Below are 17,783 nucleotides of genomic sequence, written 5' to 3' on the forward strand. Positions count from 1 at the left end.
AATACGTATTATTTTATACTTTGTACACACTAATAGTACACAATATTCTATACTTTGTACGCACTAATAGTACACACTATTTCATACTTTGCACACACTAATAGTACACGTTATTTAATACTTTGTACACAGTAATAGTAATAAAGACCGCCTCAAAAGTCTCTGCCTCATTGACCAGTGCCTACTGGCTAACCACTTGGTTATAGGCTACGGGAGAAAACCCCTAACGAAAAATCTGTGGCGAGGACCCGCATTAGGCAGTCACCAACAGACCGGTGCTCTGGCAGTCCTCTGCAACACCATGCGGCAGAAGGTCGTCATGAGCTTTTCATGCCACTGGAGGATGCCACATGGGGCCAAGACAAAACAGTGCGGGTAGAGACTGCGCACTTCTACCACCACTTAAATCAATTCACTGCGCAGGTGTTTTGCTCCTCCTCAGCACTAGCCCCAACCTCCCCGACCTCAAGTCCTGCGGCGATGGGGAAGGGTGGCTGGTACAGGTCAAGGATGTGACTGGCAGTACCTAGCCCAACCCTGCACGTAGGCGGCGTGCGAGTGAAGGTCGCTGTGGCATGGGATGGAACAGCATGCCTCCCCGGCAGCTTCGCACGTGACTGAGCAGCACCGCTCTGCTCACCCTGAAATGGGAAGGGCCTAGAAAAGGTGGCCTAAAAATGGTCTGTTCCTCATCACCCGGGCAGCCTACCGCAGCTGCCGGGCCATCCCTTTATGTGGTCGAAAACAATCGTACAAGAGAAACAAAATTCCCTTCACAATAGCGTCATGGAACGTCCGCACACTTCTGGATGTGCGTGATCTCTCCTGCCGCCCGCAGCGAAGAACAGCACTCGTTGCGCATGAACTAAACCGATATGGCATTGACATAGCCGCCCTGAGCGAAACCCGCTTACATGGGGAAGACTCAATTACGGAGGCGGGAGAAGGCTACACTTTCTTCTGGAAGGGTCATCCAGAAGGCTCCCGTCGTCTACATGGAGTGGGTTTTGCCGCCAGGACAAGCCTTCTTCACAATATCCCAGAGTCTCCAGTGGGTATAAGCGAAAGGCTCATGACGTGGCGTGTACCACTCACCAAAAATCGCCATGTCACCCTTATCAGCGCCTACGCCCCAACCCTGGATGCAGACCTCGAGAGCAAGGACACATTCTATGCCTCACTAAACTCCGCCATTGAGGGAACGCCTCCCACCGACAAGCTCATACTCCTCGGGGATTTTAACGCGAGGGTGGGCTTTGACAGTGGGCTCTGGACCGGAACACTTGGTCAGCACGGGGTTGGTAGGCTTAATGATAATGGGCTTCGCCTCCTTACACTCTGCTCTGAACATCAGTTGATCATCACCAACACCCTGTTCCAGCTCAAGGATAAATTCAAGACCTCCTGGCAACATCCTCGCTCCAAACATTGGCACCTCCTCGACTATATTATCACCCGTCGTAGAGACAGGAAGGAGGTCCTAATCTCCAGAGCGATGCGTGGAGCGGACTGCTGGACTGACCATCGAATGATCAGAGCCAAATTTCAGATGGAAGTCCGCCCCCAACTGAAGAAAACATCACGAAACAAGAGACTCAACTGTGAAGCACTCAAATCCAAGCAATCTGTAGACCAGCTTAGAGCACAGCTTGCAGAACATTTGTCTGCAATCCCTGATGCCTACCTGGACCCTGACATCAACACCTGCTGGAACTCCCTAAGAACTGCCATCCATCAGGCAGCAGAGGAGTCACTTGGGTACACCAGGCGTAAACATCAGGACTGGTTTGACAACAGTGCACCGGATATCCATAAACTTCTCCAGGCAAAACACAAAGCCCATGCTGCTTGCCTGGCCAACCCACAATCTATCACACTAAAGACTCGACTCTCCTCCATAAGAGCCGAAGTCCAGCGTACCCTCAGAGCCATGGAAAATGACTGGTGGATCAAGAAAGCCAGTGAGATCCAACTTTATGCTGACACAAACAATTCCCATGGATTTTATGATGCCGTCAAATCCATATATGGTCCACAGAGAAAAAACATAACCCCAGTCAGATCGGCAGACGGAGTCACCCTCTATAAGGACACACCCCAGATCCTAAATAGATGGGCTGAACATTTCAACACTCTCCTTAACTCCGAAAATCCCTCTGACCAGGACATTTTCACCAATTTCCCAACCACTCCCCCTGTCGACCACCTGGACTCCCCGCCTACCTTTGCTGAGGTCCTAAAAGCCATCAAGGGCCTAAAAAACAACAAAAGCCCAGGCCCTGACGGTATCCCAGCTGAGGTGCTGAAGTTTGGTGGCTATCTCCTCACCCGCCGGCTTCACCAATTGATTGATTCCATCTGGTCCTCTGAAGCCATCCCCCAGGAATGGACAGATGCTGTTATAATAACCATCTTTAAGAGGAAAGGTGACAAAGCCGACTGTGGAAACAGCAGAGGAATTTCCCTGCTCTCGGTTGCTGGGAAAGTTCTTGCCCGGGTCATGCTCTCTCGTTTAGTTACTCACATCTCTGAGAACATCCTGCCTGAATCACAGTGTGGATTCAGAAGAGATCGCAGTACTACTGACATGATCTTTGTAGCCAGGCAGGTACAAGAAAAGTGCCGGGAACACCACCAGGATCTGTACATCGCCTTCATCGACCTGTCCAAGGCATTTGACACTGTAAACCGGAATCTCCTCTGGGACTTACTGGGAAGGCTGGGGATTCCGCCAAAGTTCCTCAACATCCTGAGACAACTTCACGATGGAATGCGAGCCTGTGTCCGCATTGGAGGCCAGCAATCCCCCTCTTTTAATGTGAAAGTCGGGTCAGGCAGGGATGTGTCCTAGCTCCTGTCATATTCAACCTCTTTCTCTCAGCAGTCACCCTCCTCACACACAAAGCTCTGGGAACCACAGATGGCATCCACATACAGTTCCGGCTGGACGGCAGTCTCTTCAACATCCGGCGCCTCCAGGCCTTCACTAAAATTACAAAACAACAGATTCTAGAACTTCAGTATGCTGACGATTGTGCTCTCCTTGCCCACACGCCAGAATCTCTACAACGTGCACTTAACGTGGTCTCATCCACATACAGTGCCCTAGGACTCAAGGTCAACATTTCAAAAACACAGATCATTGCGCAACACTCTACCCACCAGTCAGAAGTGCCTGTCTTTAACATTGATGGTCAGCAGCTCACCATCGTTCCACATTTCACCTACCTCGGAAGTGTCCTGTCCCCCACCTGTAACATCGATAATGACATCCAGGTCCGTGTTGGTTTAGCGTCTGCTGCCTTCGGTAGGCTCAAAACCAGAGTCTTCCTGAACAGAAACCTGATAGTTTCCACCAAAGCAGCTGTTTACAAAGCAGTTTGTCTGTCGACACTGCTATACGGTTCGGAAGCCTGGACCCCTTACCAAAGGCACGTCAGAATCCTGGAGAGATACCACATCCGCTGCCTGCAACGGATCCTGGGTCTGACTTGGGAGGACAGAGTCCCACATGTGGATATTTATGACCGGACCCAAACACCCAGCATACAAGTGTTCCTTGCGCAAAGACATCTGCGCTGGGTGGGGCACGTAATCCGCATGCCCGCCCAGAGGCTCCCCCGAGAGATCCTCTACGGCCAACTCCAGGAAGGCTGTAGGTCTCCTGGGGGTCAGCGGAAACGCTACAAGGACCACATAAAAACCCTCCTGAAGCGCTGTGCTATCCAGCCTTCCGCACTGGAAGTCTTGGCTGCTGATCGCCACACCTGGCGCAACTGCAGTCACGCCGGCATTGCTCATCTCCAGGAGCAGACCACTGAGAGGAGAAAACAACAACGTTTACAGCGACATCAGCGCGCTGCAGGGGCCCCCCTCTCAAGCGTGGACTACATCTGCCCCACATGTGGCAAACCATGCGGGTCGCGCATTGGCCTGCACAGCCACATGCAATGGCATATACGAAACCCCCCTCAATAACCCATTACTGGAGCAACGTCATCATCGTAATCGATGGACAGCCAAAGAGAGACACAGTAATAGTACACACTATTTTATACTTTGTGCACACTAATAGCACACTCCTTTTTGTATACTTTGTACAAACGAATAGTTCACACAATTTTATACTTTGTACACACTAATAGTAAACAAATTTTTTGTATACTTCGTACACACTAATAGTACATATTATTTTATACTTTGTACACACTAGTCTATGCTTTGCACACGCTAACAGTACGCACTATTTTATACTTTGTACACACTAATAGTACACACTATTTTATACTTTTTACACACTAATAGTACAAATATTTTTTGACTTTGTGCACACTAATAGTACACACATTTTTTGTATACTTCATACACACTAATAGTACATATTATTTTATACTTTGTACACACTAGTCTATGCTTTGTACACGCTAATAGTACGCACTATTTTATACTTGGTACACACTAATAGTACACACTATTTTATACTTTTTACACACTATCAGTACACACTATTTTATACTTTGTGCACACTAATAGTTGACACTATTTTATACTTTGTACACACTAATAGTACATATTATTTTATACTTTGTACACACTAATAGTACACACTATTTTATACTTTGTGCACACTAATAGTTGACACTATTTTATACTTTGTACACACTAATAGTACATATTATTTTATACTTTGTACACACTAGTTTATGCTTTGCACACGCTAACAGTACACACTATTTTATACCTTTTACCCACTAATAGTACACCCAATTTTTTACTTTGTACACACTAATAGTACACACTTTTTCATATACTTTGTACAAACTAATAGTTCACACTGGGGTGAGTTTTCCTTGCCCGTATGTGGGTATGTTGTGGCTTGTACAGCCCTTTGAGACACTTGTGATTTAGGGCTATATAAATAAACATTGATTGATTGATTGACACTATTTTGTACTTTGTACACACTAATAGTACACACAATTTTATACTTTGTACACACTAATAGTACACACTATTTTGTACTTTGTACACACTAATAGTACACACCATTTTGTACTTTGTACACACTATTTTATACTTTGTACACACCAATAGAACATATTATTTTCTACTTCAAACACTAATAGTACACAGTATTGTATACTTTGTACACACTAACAGTACACACTATTTCATACTTTGTACACACTAACAGTACAAACTATTCTATACTTTGTACACACTAATAGTTGACACTATTTTATACTTTGTACACACTAATAGTACACACTATTTTATACTTTGTACACACTAATAGTACACACTATTTCATACTTTGTACACACTAACAGTACAAACTATTCTATACTTTGTACACACTAATAGTTGACACTATTTTATACTTTGTACACACTAATAGTACACACTATTTTATACTTTGTACACACTATTCTATGCTTTGCACACGCTCACAGTACACACTATTTTATACTTTGTACACACTAATAGTACACACTATTTTGTACTTTGCACACACTAATAGTACACAGTATTGTATACTTTGTACACACTAATAATACACACTATTTTGTACTTTGCACACACTAATAGTACACAGTATTGTATACTTTGTACACACTAATAGTACATATTATTCTATACTTTGTACACACTAACAGTACACACTATTTCATACTTTGTACACCTAAAATCGGTAGCCGTCCCTAATGAGGAGGTTGCCTACAGCCACAGCTGTGATGTTTTCCATAGCAGGTGTTATTTATGAAGCTGCAAACAACACTGCAACATCAGGTGTTATTTATAAAGCTGTAAACAACACTGCAACATCAGGTGTTATTTATAAAGCTGTAAACAACACTGCAACATCAGGTGTTATTTATAAAGCTGCAAACAACACTGCAACATCAGGTGTTATTTATAAAGCTGTAAACAACACTGCAACATCAACATTTGTCATCAGGCTTGCATTGTTTTGACTTTGCTGGCACGCCCATATTTGGTCGTCAGGATGCAGCTTCACCCACATTCAGTATTCCCCAGCAGCAGTTGTTTCATTTTCATCTGATCAATGTTTCATCTCCGCCAATAAACACTTTCCTTAGTTACCTCTGAAGGTCGTTGTCTCCATGGCGACGGTCCTAACGCTAATTTGTTGGCGCCATAAAATGTTGAAAGTGGAAAGGTGAGACACGGTTACTGCTCCTGCAGGCGGGAACAATGAAGACGGAATATTAGCACGAATCAATAACAATCATCTTTTTAGAGCTTCTTTCTTCTTCATTCCATTGCGGGCTCATAAAATAGATCAATGAAAAGGCAGCAGGTGGCACTGTGATCCCTGACCACATTTAGCAAGACTGAAACTGTTCTGTGGGAGCTAGTTTGCCTTTTTATTGAGTAGGTCTGTGAAGGAAGTGCAAACTGGCAGTTGTGCAGACGTCAAAAATAGAAAATATTACACATTGTTTATTCAGCAATATTATTCTATAATTCCATAGCTGCTGGATGACTTACAGGGCTGATTCAAACTAATTCAATTGATATCTGTCGGCGTTTTTTTTTTGTTTTTTTTTAATGATGATAATTTTTTCATATATATGAAAATAAAGAATGATTGCATTATGCATTGTTTTGCGTCCGGAGCATTCCAGTGCTAGCGTCTCACATGAGCGTCACTTACTGCGCGCTAAAAAGTGTTTTCCACTCTAGATGCACTGAGGACTGTTTCTAAAGTACCGACATGTTCTATTTGTGTGCTGCATGTTTGGAAACATGACACAACACAGTGATGGCATGGATGGGCAGTAAATGAGTGTTTCCATGGCGACAAGTACACGTAAAAAAACTCATTTAAATAAGACAGCAGTTATTAATTGTACACACAGTCTTAGTAAATCACATGAAACACACCCACTAATAGTACACACTATTTTATACTTTGTACATACTAATAGTACACACCATTTTATACTTTGTACACACTAATAGTACATGCTATTTTATACTTTGTAAAGACTAACAATACACACTATTTTATACTTTGTTTACAATAATTGTACACACTATTTTATACTTTGTACACACTAATAGTACACACTATTTTAAACTTTGTACATACCAATAGTACACACTATTTTATACTTTGTACACACTTATAGTACACACTATTTTATACTTTGTAAGCACTAACAGTACACACTATTTTATATTTTGTACACAATAAGTTTACACACTATTTTATACTTTGTACACACTAATAGTACTCACTATTTTATACTTTGTGCACACTAATAGTACACACTATTTAATACTATGTGCACACTAATAGTACACACTATTTTATACTTTGCACACACTAATAGTACACACTATTTTATACTTTGTACACACTAATAGTACACATTATTTTATACTATGTACAGACTAATAGTACACACTATTTTATACTTTGTACACACCAACAGTACATACTATTTTATACTTTGCACACACTAATAGTACACACTATTTAATACTATGTGCACACTAATAATACACTATATTTTATATGTTGTACACATTAATAATACACATTATTTTATACTTTGTACACACTATTTTATACTTTGCACACACTAATAGTACACACTATTTCATACTTTGTGCACACTAATAGTACACACTATTTAATATTTTTTACGCACTAATAGTACACACTATTTAATACTATGTGCACACTAATAGTACACACTATTTAATATTTTTTACGCACTAATAGTACACACTATTTAAAGGCCTACTGAAATGATTTTTTTTTATTTAAACGGGAATAGCAGATCCATTCTATGTGTCATACTTGATCATTTCGCGATATTGCCATATTTTTGCTGAAAGGATTTAGTAGAGAAAATCGACGATAAAGTTCGCAACTTTTGCTCGCTGATAAAAAAAGCCTTGCCTGTACCGGAAGTAGCGTGACGTCACAGGAGCTAGTATTCCTCACAATTCCCCATTGTTTACAATGGAGCGAGAGAGATTCGGACCGAGAAAGTGATGATTACCCCATTAATTTGAGCGAGGATGAAAGATTCGTAGATGAGGAACGTTACAGTGAAGGACTTGAGAGACAGTGATGGACGTATCTTTTTTCGCTCTGACCGTAACTTAGGTACAAGCTGGCTCATTGGATTCCACACTCTCTCCTTTTTTTATTGTGGATCACGGATTTGTATTTTAAACCACCTCGGATACTATATCCTCTTGAAAATGAGAGTCGAGAACGCCAAATGGACATTCAGTGCCTTTTATCTCCACGACAATACATCGGCGAAATGCTTAAGCTACGAGCTAACGTGATAGCATCGTGCTTTAACTGCATATAGAAACAAAAAAATAAAGCCCTGACTGGAAGGATAGATAGAAAATCAACAATACTATTAAACCGTGGACATGTAAATACACGGTTAATGCTTTCCAGGCTGGTGAAGGTTAACAATGCTGTGCTAACGACGCCATTGAAGCTAACTTAGCAACTTAGCAACGGGACCTCACAGAGCTATGCTAAAAACATTAGCTCTCCACCTACGCCAGCCAGCCCTCATCTACTCATCAACACCCGTGCTCACCTGCGTTCCAGCGATCAGCAGAAGGACGAAGGACTTCACCCGATGCGTTTGGTGGCCCGGAGACGTAGGAAGTCAAGGTGAGGTCGGCGGCTAGCGCGGCTAGCGCGGCTAGCGCGGCTAGCGCGGCTAGCGCGGCTAGCGCTCCAACAAAGTCCTCCTGGTTGTGTTGCTGTAGTCCGCTGCTAATACACCGATCCCACCTACAACTGTCTTCTTTGCAGCCTTCATTGTTCATTAAACAAATTGCAAAAGATATCCAGAATACTGTGGAATTATGAAATGAAAACAGAGCTTTTTGTATAGGATTCTACGGGTACCATAACTTCCGTTACTCGGACTTCGTCACGCGCATACGTCATCATACCGCGACGTTTCAGCCGGATATTTCCCGGGAAGTTTTAAAAGTCACTTTATAAGTTAACCCGGCCGTATTGGCATGTGTTGCAATGTTAAGATTTCATCATTGATATATAAACTATCAGACTGCGTGGTCGGTAGTAGTAGGTTTCAGTAGGCCTTTAATACTTTGCACACACTAATACTACACACTATTTTATACTTTGTACGCACTAACAGTACACACTATTTTATACTTTGCACACACTAATAGTACACACTATTTTATACTTTGTACAGACTAATAATACACACTATTTAATACTATGTGCACATTAATAATACACTATATTTTATATGTTGTACACATTTATAATACACGTTATTTTATACTTTGTACACACTAATAGTACACACTATGTTATACTTTGTGCACACTAATAGTACACACTATTTTGTACTTTGTACGCACTAGTAGTACACACTATATTATACTTTTTAAACTAATAGTACACACTATTTTATACTTTTTACACACTTTTTGGCGCCTACTATTTGGATCTTAGTAGATCAGGCTGCCCTTTGTGTTTGAGTCTTTAAAGAAGAGGGGAGGTATTTCAGAGCGTCTTTCCCTGTGATGGTCTCACCGGGGTGTTTACAGCATGACCAAATTATAGATAAGGATAGTTTTGGGTATGGCAAGCAAATATATTTAAATGGTTTTTCCGCTCTAGTTGTCCGTTCATGCTCTCTTAATTTCGCCTTGCAGAGCGGAAAGCTTCTCCGAGATGTTGTCCAGTTTGCGATTCAATTCAGTTACAGATCAATACATTGTTCAGCAAATCATGAAGAGACGTGAAGAGCGAGGGAAAGAGATGATAGACTTTCATGAGATTTTTATCTTCATAGACACATTACTGTCACAAGAGGACTAAAACGTCAACAGGAAGTAGAATACTTGGCAGTAAAAAGTGTTTGTGGTCATCATCTCACCTTACATTCATGTCTGGGAGATGATTCCTTCATATTGGATATTTCAATGCGGTGATGAGGGAGTCGAGCGCCACCTCATTTGTTCCAGGCTTTTATTGTGGCGGGCGGCATCATGGGAAGCAGTTTGAATGCGCACAGATAAGTCTTCATCCCTCCTAATGCGGCGCTGCTGGCCCCGTTGAATGTGTGCCCATCCCCCGCACGCTGCCAAAGCATTGGCTCATTGGGAGGGCAGCAGGAGGCCATGACACCTTTACCAGCACAACAACATTTACCTTGCCAGGTGACATACATACTACTGTATATACTGTACGACCATACACTTTCATGAGTGTGTTTTCAATACGGCCATGAAATATACATTTTCATATCTATCTACATGTATGTATGTATATATATATATATATGTATATATATATATGTATATATATATATGCATATATATATATATATATATATATATATATATATATATATATATATATATATATATATATATATATATATATATATATATATATATATATATATATATATATGTATATATGTATGTATCTATGTATATGTATGTATATATATGGGTGTATATATACTGTACATTTATACATATATATATATATATATATATATATATATATATATATATATATATATATATATATATATATATATATACATATATATATATACTTACATACACATTTGTGCTACAAAATATTTTTGTCTATCATTTAAAATGATAATAGACAAAAATATATATAACATGGAAACAACAATAGTTAATAACATGGAAACAACAATAGTTAATAACATGAAAACAACAATAGTTAATAACATGAAAACAACAATAGTTAACAACATGAAAACAACAATAGTTAATAACATGAAAACAACAATAGTTAATAACATGAAAACAACAATAGTTAATAACATGGAAACAACAATAGTTAATAACATGAAAACAACAATAGTTAATAACATGAAAACAACAATAGTTAATAACATGAAAACAACAATAGTTAATAACATGGAAACAACAATAGTTAATAACATGGAAACAACAATAGTTAATAACATGAAAACAACAATAGTTAATAACATGGAAACAACAATAGTTAATAACATGGAAACAACAATAGTTAATAACATGAAAACAACAATAGTTAATAACATGAAAACAACAATAGTTAATAACATGAAAACAACAATAGTTAATAACATGAAAACAACAATAGTTAATTACATGAAAACAACAATAGTTAATAACATGGAAACAACAATAGTTAATAACATGAAAACAACAATAGTCAATAACATGAAAACAACAATAGTTAATAACATGGAAACAACAATAGTTAATAACATGAAAACAACAATAGTTAATAACATGGAAACAACAATAGTTAATAACATGAAAACAACAATAGTTAATAACATGAAAACAACAATAGTTAATAACATGGAAACAACAATAGTTAATAACATAAAACAACAATAGTTAATAACATGGAAACAACAATAGTTAATAACATGAAAACAACAATAGTTAATAACATGAAAACAACAATAGTTAATAACATGAAAACAACAATAGTTAATAACATGGAAACAACAATAGTTAATCACATGAAAACAACAATAGTTAATAACATGAAAACAACAATAGTTAATAACATGGAAACAACAATAGTTAATAACATGAAAACAACAATAGTTAATAACATGGAAACAACAATAGTTAATAACATGAAAACAACAATAGTTAATAACATGAAAACAACAATAGTTAATAACATGGAAACAACAATAGTTAATCACATGAAAACAACAATAGTTAATAACATGGAAACAACAATAGTTAATAACATGGAAACAACAATAGTTAATAACATGAAAACAACAATAGTTAATAACATGAAAACAACAATAGTTAATAACATGAAAACAACAATAGTTAATAACATGAAAACAACAATATTTAATAACATGAAAACAACAATAGTTAATAACATGAAAACAACAATAGTTAATAACATGAAAACAACAATAGTTAATAACATGAAAACAACAATAGTTAATAACATGGAAACAACAATAGTTAATAACATGAAAACAACAATAGTTAATAACATGAAAACAACAATAGTTAATAACATGAAAACAACAATAGTTAATAACATGAAAACAACAATAGTTAATAACATGAAAACAACAATAGTTAATAACATGGAAACAACAATAGTTAATAACATGAAAACAACAATAGTTAATAACATGGAAACAACAATAGTTAATAACATGGAAACAACAATAGTTAATAACATGGAAACAACAATAGTTAATAACATGAAAACAACAATAGTTAATAACATGAAAACAACAATAGTTAATAACATGGAAACAACAATAGTTAATAACATGAAAACAACAATAGTTAATAACATGAAAACAACAATAGTTAATAACATGAAAACAACAATAGTTAATAACATGGAAACAACAATAGTTAATCACATGAAAACAACAATAGTTAATAACATGAAAACAACAATAGTTAATAACATGGAAACAACAATAGTTAATAACATGAAAACAACAATAGTTAATAACATGAAAACAACAATAGTTAATAACATGAAAACAACAATAGTTAATAACATGAAAACAACAATATTTAATAACATGAAAACAACAATAGTTAATAACATGAAAACAACAATAGTTAATAACATGGAAACAACAATAGTTAATAACATGAAAACAACAATAGTTAATAACATGAAAACAACAATAGTTAATAACATGGAAACAACAATAGTTAATAACATGAAAACAACAATAGTTAATAACATGAAAACAACAATAGTTAATAACATGGAAACAACAATAGTTAATAACATGAAAACAACAATAGTTAATTACATGAAAACAACAATAGTTAATAACATGGAAACAACAATAGTTAATAACATGAAAACAACAATAGTCAATAACATGAAAACAACAATAGTTAATAACATGGAAACAACAATAGTTAATAACATGAAAACAACAATAGTTAATAACATGGAAACAACAATAGTTAATAACATGAAAACAACAATAGTTAATAACATGAAAACAACAATAGTTAATAACATGGAAACAACAATAGTTAATAACATGAAAACAACAATAGTTAATAACATGGAAACAACAATAGTTAATAACATGAAAACAACAATAGTTAATAACATGAAAACAACAATAGTTAATAACATGAAAACAACAATAGTTAATAACATGGAAACAACAATAGTTAATCACATGAAAACAACAATAGTTAATAACATGAAAACAACAATAGTTAATAACATGGAAACAACAATAGTTAATAACATGAAAACAACAATAGTTAATAACATGGAAACAACAATAGTTAATAACATGAAAACAACAATAGTTAATAACATGAAAACAACAATAGTTAATAACATGGAAACAACAATAGTTAATCACATGAAAACAACAATAGTTAATAACATGAAAACAACAATAGTTAATAACATGGAAACAACAATAGTTAATAACATGAAAACAACAATAGTTAATAACATGAAAACAACAATAGTTAATAACATGAAAACAACAATAGTTAATAACATGAAAACAACAATATTTAATAACATGAAAACAACAATAGTTAATAACATGAAAACAACAATAGTTAATAACATGAAAACAACAATAGTTAATAACATGAAAACAACAATAGTTAATAACATGGAAACAACAATAGTTAATAACATGAAAACAACAATAGTTAATAACATGAAAACAACAATAGTTAATAACATGAAAACAACAATAGTTAATAACATGAAAACAACAATAGTTAATAACATGGAAACAACAATAGTTAATAACATGAAAACAACAATAGTTAATAACATGGAAACAACAATAGTTAATAACATGAAAACAACAATAGTTAATAACATGGAAACAACAATAGTTAATAACATGGAAACAACAATAGTTAATAACATGAAAACAACAATAGTTAATAACATGAAAACAACAATAGTTAATAACATGGAAACAACAATAGTTAATAACATGAAAACAACAATAGTTAATAACATGAAAACAACAATAGTTAATAACATGAAAACAACAATAGTTAATAACATGAAAACAACAATAGTTAATAACATGAAAACAACAATATTTAATAACATGAAAACAACAATAGTTAATAACATGAAAACAACAATAGTTAATAACATGGAAACAACAATAGTTAATAACATGAAAACAACAATAGTTAATAACATGAAAACAACAATAGTTAATAACATGGAAACAACAATAGTTAATAACATGAAAACAACAATAGTTAATAACATGAAAACAACAATAGTTAATAACATGAAAACAACAATAGTTAATAACATGGAATAACAGGAAGTCCGACCTGCGTTGATATATTTAATGTGATCAACACTTCCTTTGCAGGTACGACAGCTTCGGCCGCCTGACCAACGTCACCCACCCTACGGGCCGGGTCAGCAGCTACCGGGCTGACGCCCACGGCGCCGTCCGCATCCAGACGGAGGGCGCCGCCAAGGAGGACGTCACGGTCACCGCCAACATGTCCGCCTCGGGCACCTTCTACACGCTCATGCAGGGTGAGTCCCTCTCTTCCTCCCTGCACATGTAGGTCACATGGTTCTGGGCAGCGTTCTGTCGGGGGCGCCACAAGGATGAGGGGCAAAACAAGCGAAGTGGGCTAATATTTTAGTAATCATCATTTAATGATGTTTTTATTTAATTAAACACTACTTTTAATCTGATTTTAATTGGATATTTAATACAATGTTTAATTCATTTATTTAATACATATCTATATTATTATTTTGTTTTTTTAATATATTTTTTACTTAATCTATGTTTTTTATTCAATACTTTAAGTCTTTTATTACTCATTTTCAGTTTGGCTTCAGCGGAATCATTCATATAGCACATTTAAAAACTAAAGTGTTGTACATGATAAACAGCCAAACAGGACGTGGTAGGAAAATAAGAGCGCTGGAAAGGAAACAAATGCAAGTACTATATAGTGTGTACAATGTATACAACTATGTGTACTATTAGTGGGCGTGTTGCAGGTGATCTACTAAGACTGTGTGTACAAGTACTATATAGTGTGTACAATGTATACAACTATGTGTACTATTAGTGGGCGTGTTGCAGGTGATCTACTAAGACTGTGTGTACAATTGAATACAAGTACTATATAGTGTGTACAATGTATACAACTATGTGTACTATTAGTGGGCGTGTTGCAGGTGATCTACTAAGACTGTGTGTACAATTGAATACAAGTACTATATAGTGTGTACATAGTATACAACTATGTGTACTATTAGTGGGTGTGTTGCAGGTGATCTAATAAGACTGTATGTACAAGTACTATATAGTGTGTACATAGTATACAACTATGTGTACTATTAGTGGGTGTGTTGCAGGTGATCTACTAAGACTGTGTGTACAAGTACTATATAGTGTGTACATAGTATACAACTATGTGTACTATTAGTGGGTGTGTTGCAGGTGATCTACTAAGACTGTGTGTACAATTGAATACAAGTACTATATAGTGTGTACATAGTATAAAACTGTGTGTACTATTAGTGGGTGTGTTGCAGGTGATCTACTAAGACTGTGTGTACAAGTACTATATAGTGTGTACATAGTATACAACTATGTGTACTATTAGTGGGTGTGTTGCAGGTGATCTACTAAGACTGTATGTACAAGTACTATATAGTGTGTACAAAGTATACAACTATGTGTACTATTATTGGGTGTGTTGCACGTGATTTACTAAGACTGTGTGTACAAGTACTATTTAGTGTGTACAAAGTATACAACTATGTGTACTATTAGTGGGTGTGTTGCAGGTGATCTACTAAGACTGTGTGTACAATTGAATACAAGTACTATATAGTGCGTACATAGTATACAACTATGTGTACTATTAGTGGGCGTGTTGCAGGTGATCTACTAAGACTGTGTGTACAATTGAATACAAGTACTATATAGCGTGTACATAGTATACAACTATGTGTACTATTAGTGGGTGTGTTGCAGGTGATCTACTAAGACTGTGTGTACAATTGAACACACGTACTATATAGTGTGTACATAGTATACAACTATGTGTACTTTTAGTGGGTGTGTTGCAGGTGATCTACTAAGACTGTGTGTACAATTGAATACAAGTACTATATAGTGTGTACAAAGTATACAACTATGTGTACTATTAGTGGGTGTGTTGCAGGTGATCTACTAAGACTGTGTGTACAAGTACTATATAGTGTGTACATAGTATACAACTATGTGTACTATTAGTGGGTGTGTTGCAGGTGATCTACTAAGACTGTGTGTACAATTGAATACAAGTACTATATAGTGTGTACAAAGTATACAACTATGTGTACTATTAGTGGGTGTGTTGCAGGTGATCTACTAAGACTGTGTGTACAAGTACTATATAGTGTGTACATAGTATACAACTATGTGTACTATTAGTGGGTGTGTTGCAAGTGATCTACTAAGACTGTGTGTACAATTGAATACAAGTACTATATAGTGTGTACATAGTATACAGCTATGTGTACTATTAGTGGGTGTGTTGCAGGTGATCTACTAAGACTGTATGTACAAGTACTATATAGTGTGTACAAAGTATACAACTATGTGTACTATTAGTGGGTGTGTTGCAGGTGATCTACTAAGACTGTGTGTACAAGTACTATATTGTGTGTACATAGTATACAACTAAGTGTACTATTAGTGGGTGTGTTGCAGGTGATCTACTAAGACTGTGTGTACAAGTACTATATAGTGTGTACAAAGTATACAACTATGTGTACTATTAGTGGGTGTGTTGCAGGTGATCTACTAAGACTGTGTGTACAATTGAATACAAGTACTATATAGTGTGTACATAGTATACAACTATGTGTACTATTAGTGGGTGTGTTGCAGGTGATCTACTAAGACTGTATGTACAAGTACTATATAGTGTGTACAAAGTATACAACTATGTGTACTATTAGTGGGTGTGTTGCAGGTGATTTACTAAGACTGTGTGTACAAGTACTATATAGTGTGTACAAAGTATACAACTATGTGTACTATTAGTGGGTGTGTTGCAGGTGATCTACTATGACTGTGTGTACAAGTACTATATAGTGTGTACATAGTATACAACTATGTGTACTATTAGTGGGTGTGTTGCAGGTGATCTACTAAGACTGTATGTACAAGTACTATATAGTGTGTACAAAGTATACAACTATGTGTACTATTAGTGGGTGTGTTGCAGGTGATTTACTAAGACTGTGTGTACAAGTACTATATAGTGTGTACAAAGTATACAACTATGTGTACTATTAGTGGGTGTGTTGCAGGTGATCTACTAAGACTGTATGTACAAGTACTATGTAGTGTGTACATAGTATACAACTATGTGTACTATTAGTGGGTGTGTTGCAGGTGATCTACTAAGACTGTGTGTACAAGTACTATATAGTGTGTACAAAGTATGCAACTATGTGTACTATTAGTGGGTGTGTTGCAGGTGACCTACTAAGACTGTATGTACAATTGAATACAAGTACTATATAGTGTGTACATAGTATACAACTATGTGTACTATTAGTGGGTGTGTTGCAGGTGATCTACTAAGACTGTGTGTACAATTGAATACAAGTACTATATAGTGTGTACATAGTATACAACTATGTGTACTATTAGTGGGTGTGTTGCAGGTGATCTACTAAGACTGTGTGTACAAGTACT

At 36.3% G+C, this 17,783-nt stretch overlaps 1 protein-coding gene across 18 annotated transcripts in view; it reads left to right on the plus strand.

Annotated features, from left to right (window-relative positions):
- tenm4 (teneurin transmembrane protein 4) overlaps positions 1-17,783 on the plus strand; it is a 312,747-nt gene that overhangs the window by 269,784 nt on the left and 25,180 nt on the right. For all 18 annotated transcript variants that reach the window (XM_062060986.1, XM_062060970.1, XM_062060972.1 and 15 more), the window contains one exon: positions 14,430-14,602. In XM_062060986.1, coding sequence (XP_061916970.1) covers positions 14,430-14,602 — 173 coding nt within the window. The remainder of the gene's footprint in view (positions 1-14,429; positions 14,603-17,783) is intronic.

This window comes from Entelurus aequoreus, linkage group LG10, assembly GCF_033978785.1.
Source record: "Entelurus aequoreus isolate RoL-2023_Sb linkage group LG10, RoL_Eaeq_v1.1, whole genome shotgun sequence".
Lineage (NCBI taxonomy): Eukaryota > Metazoa > Chordata > Actinopteri > Syngnathiformes > Syngnathidae > Entelurus > Entelurus aequoreus.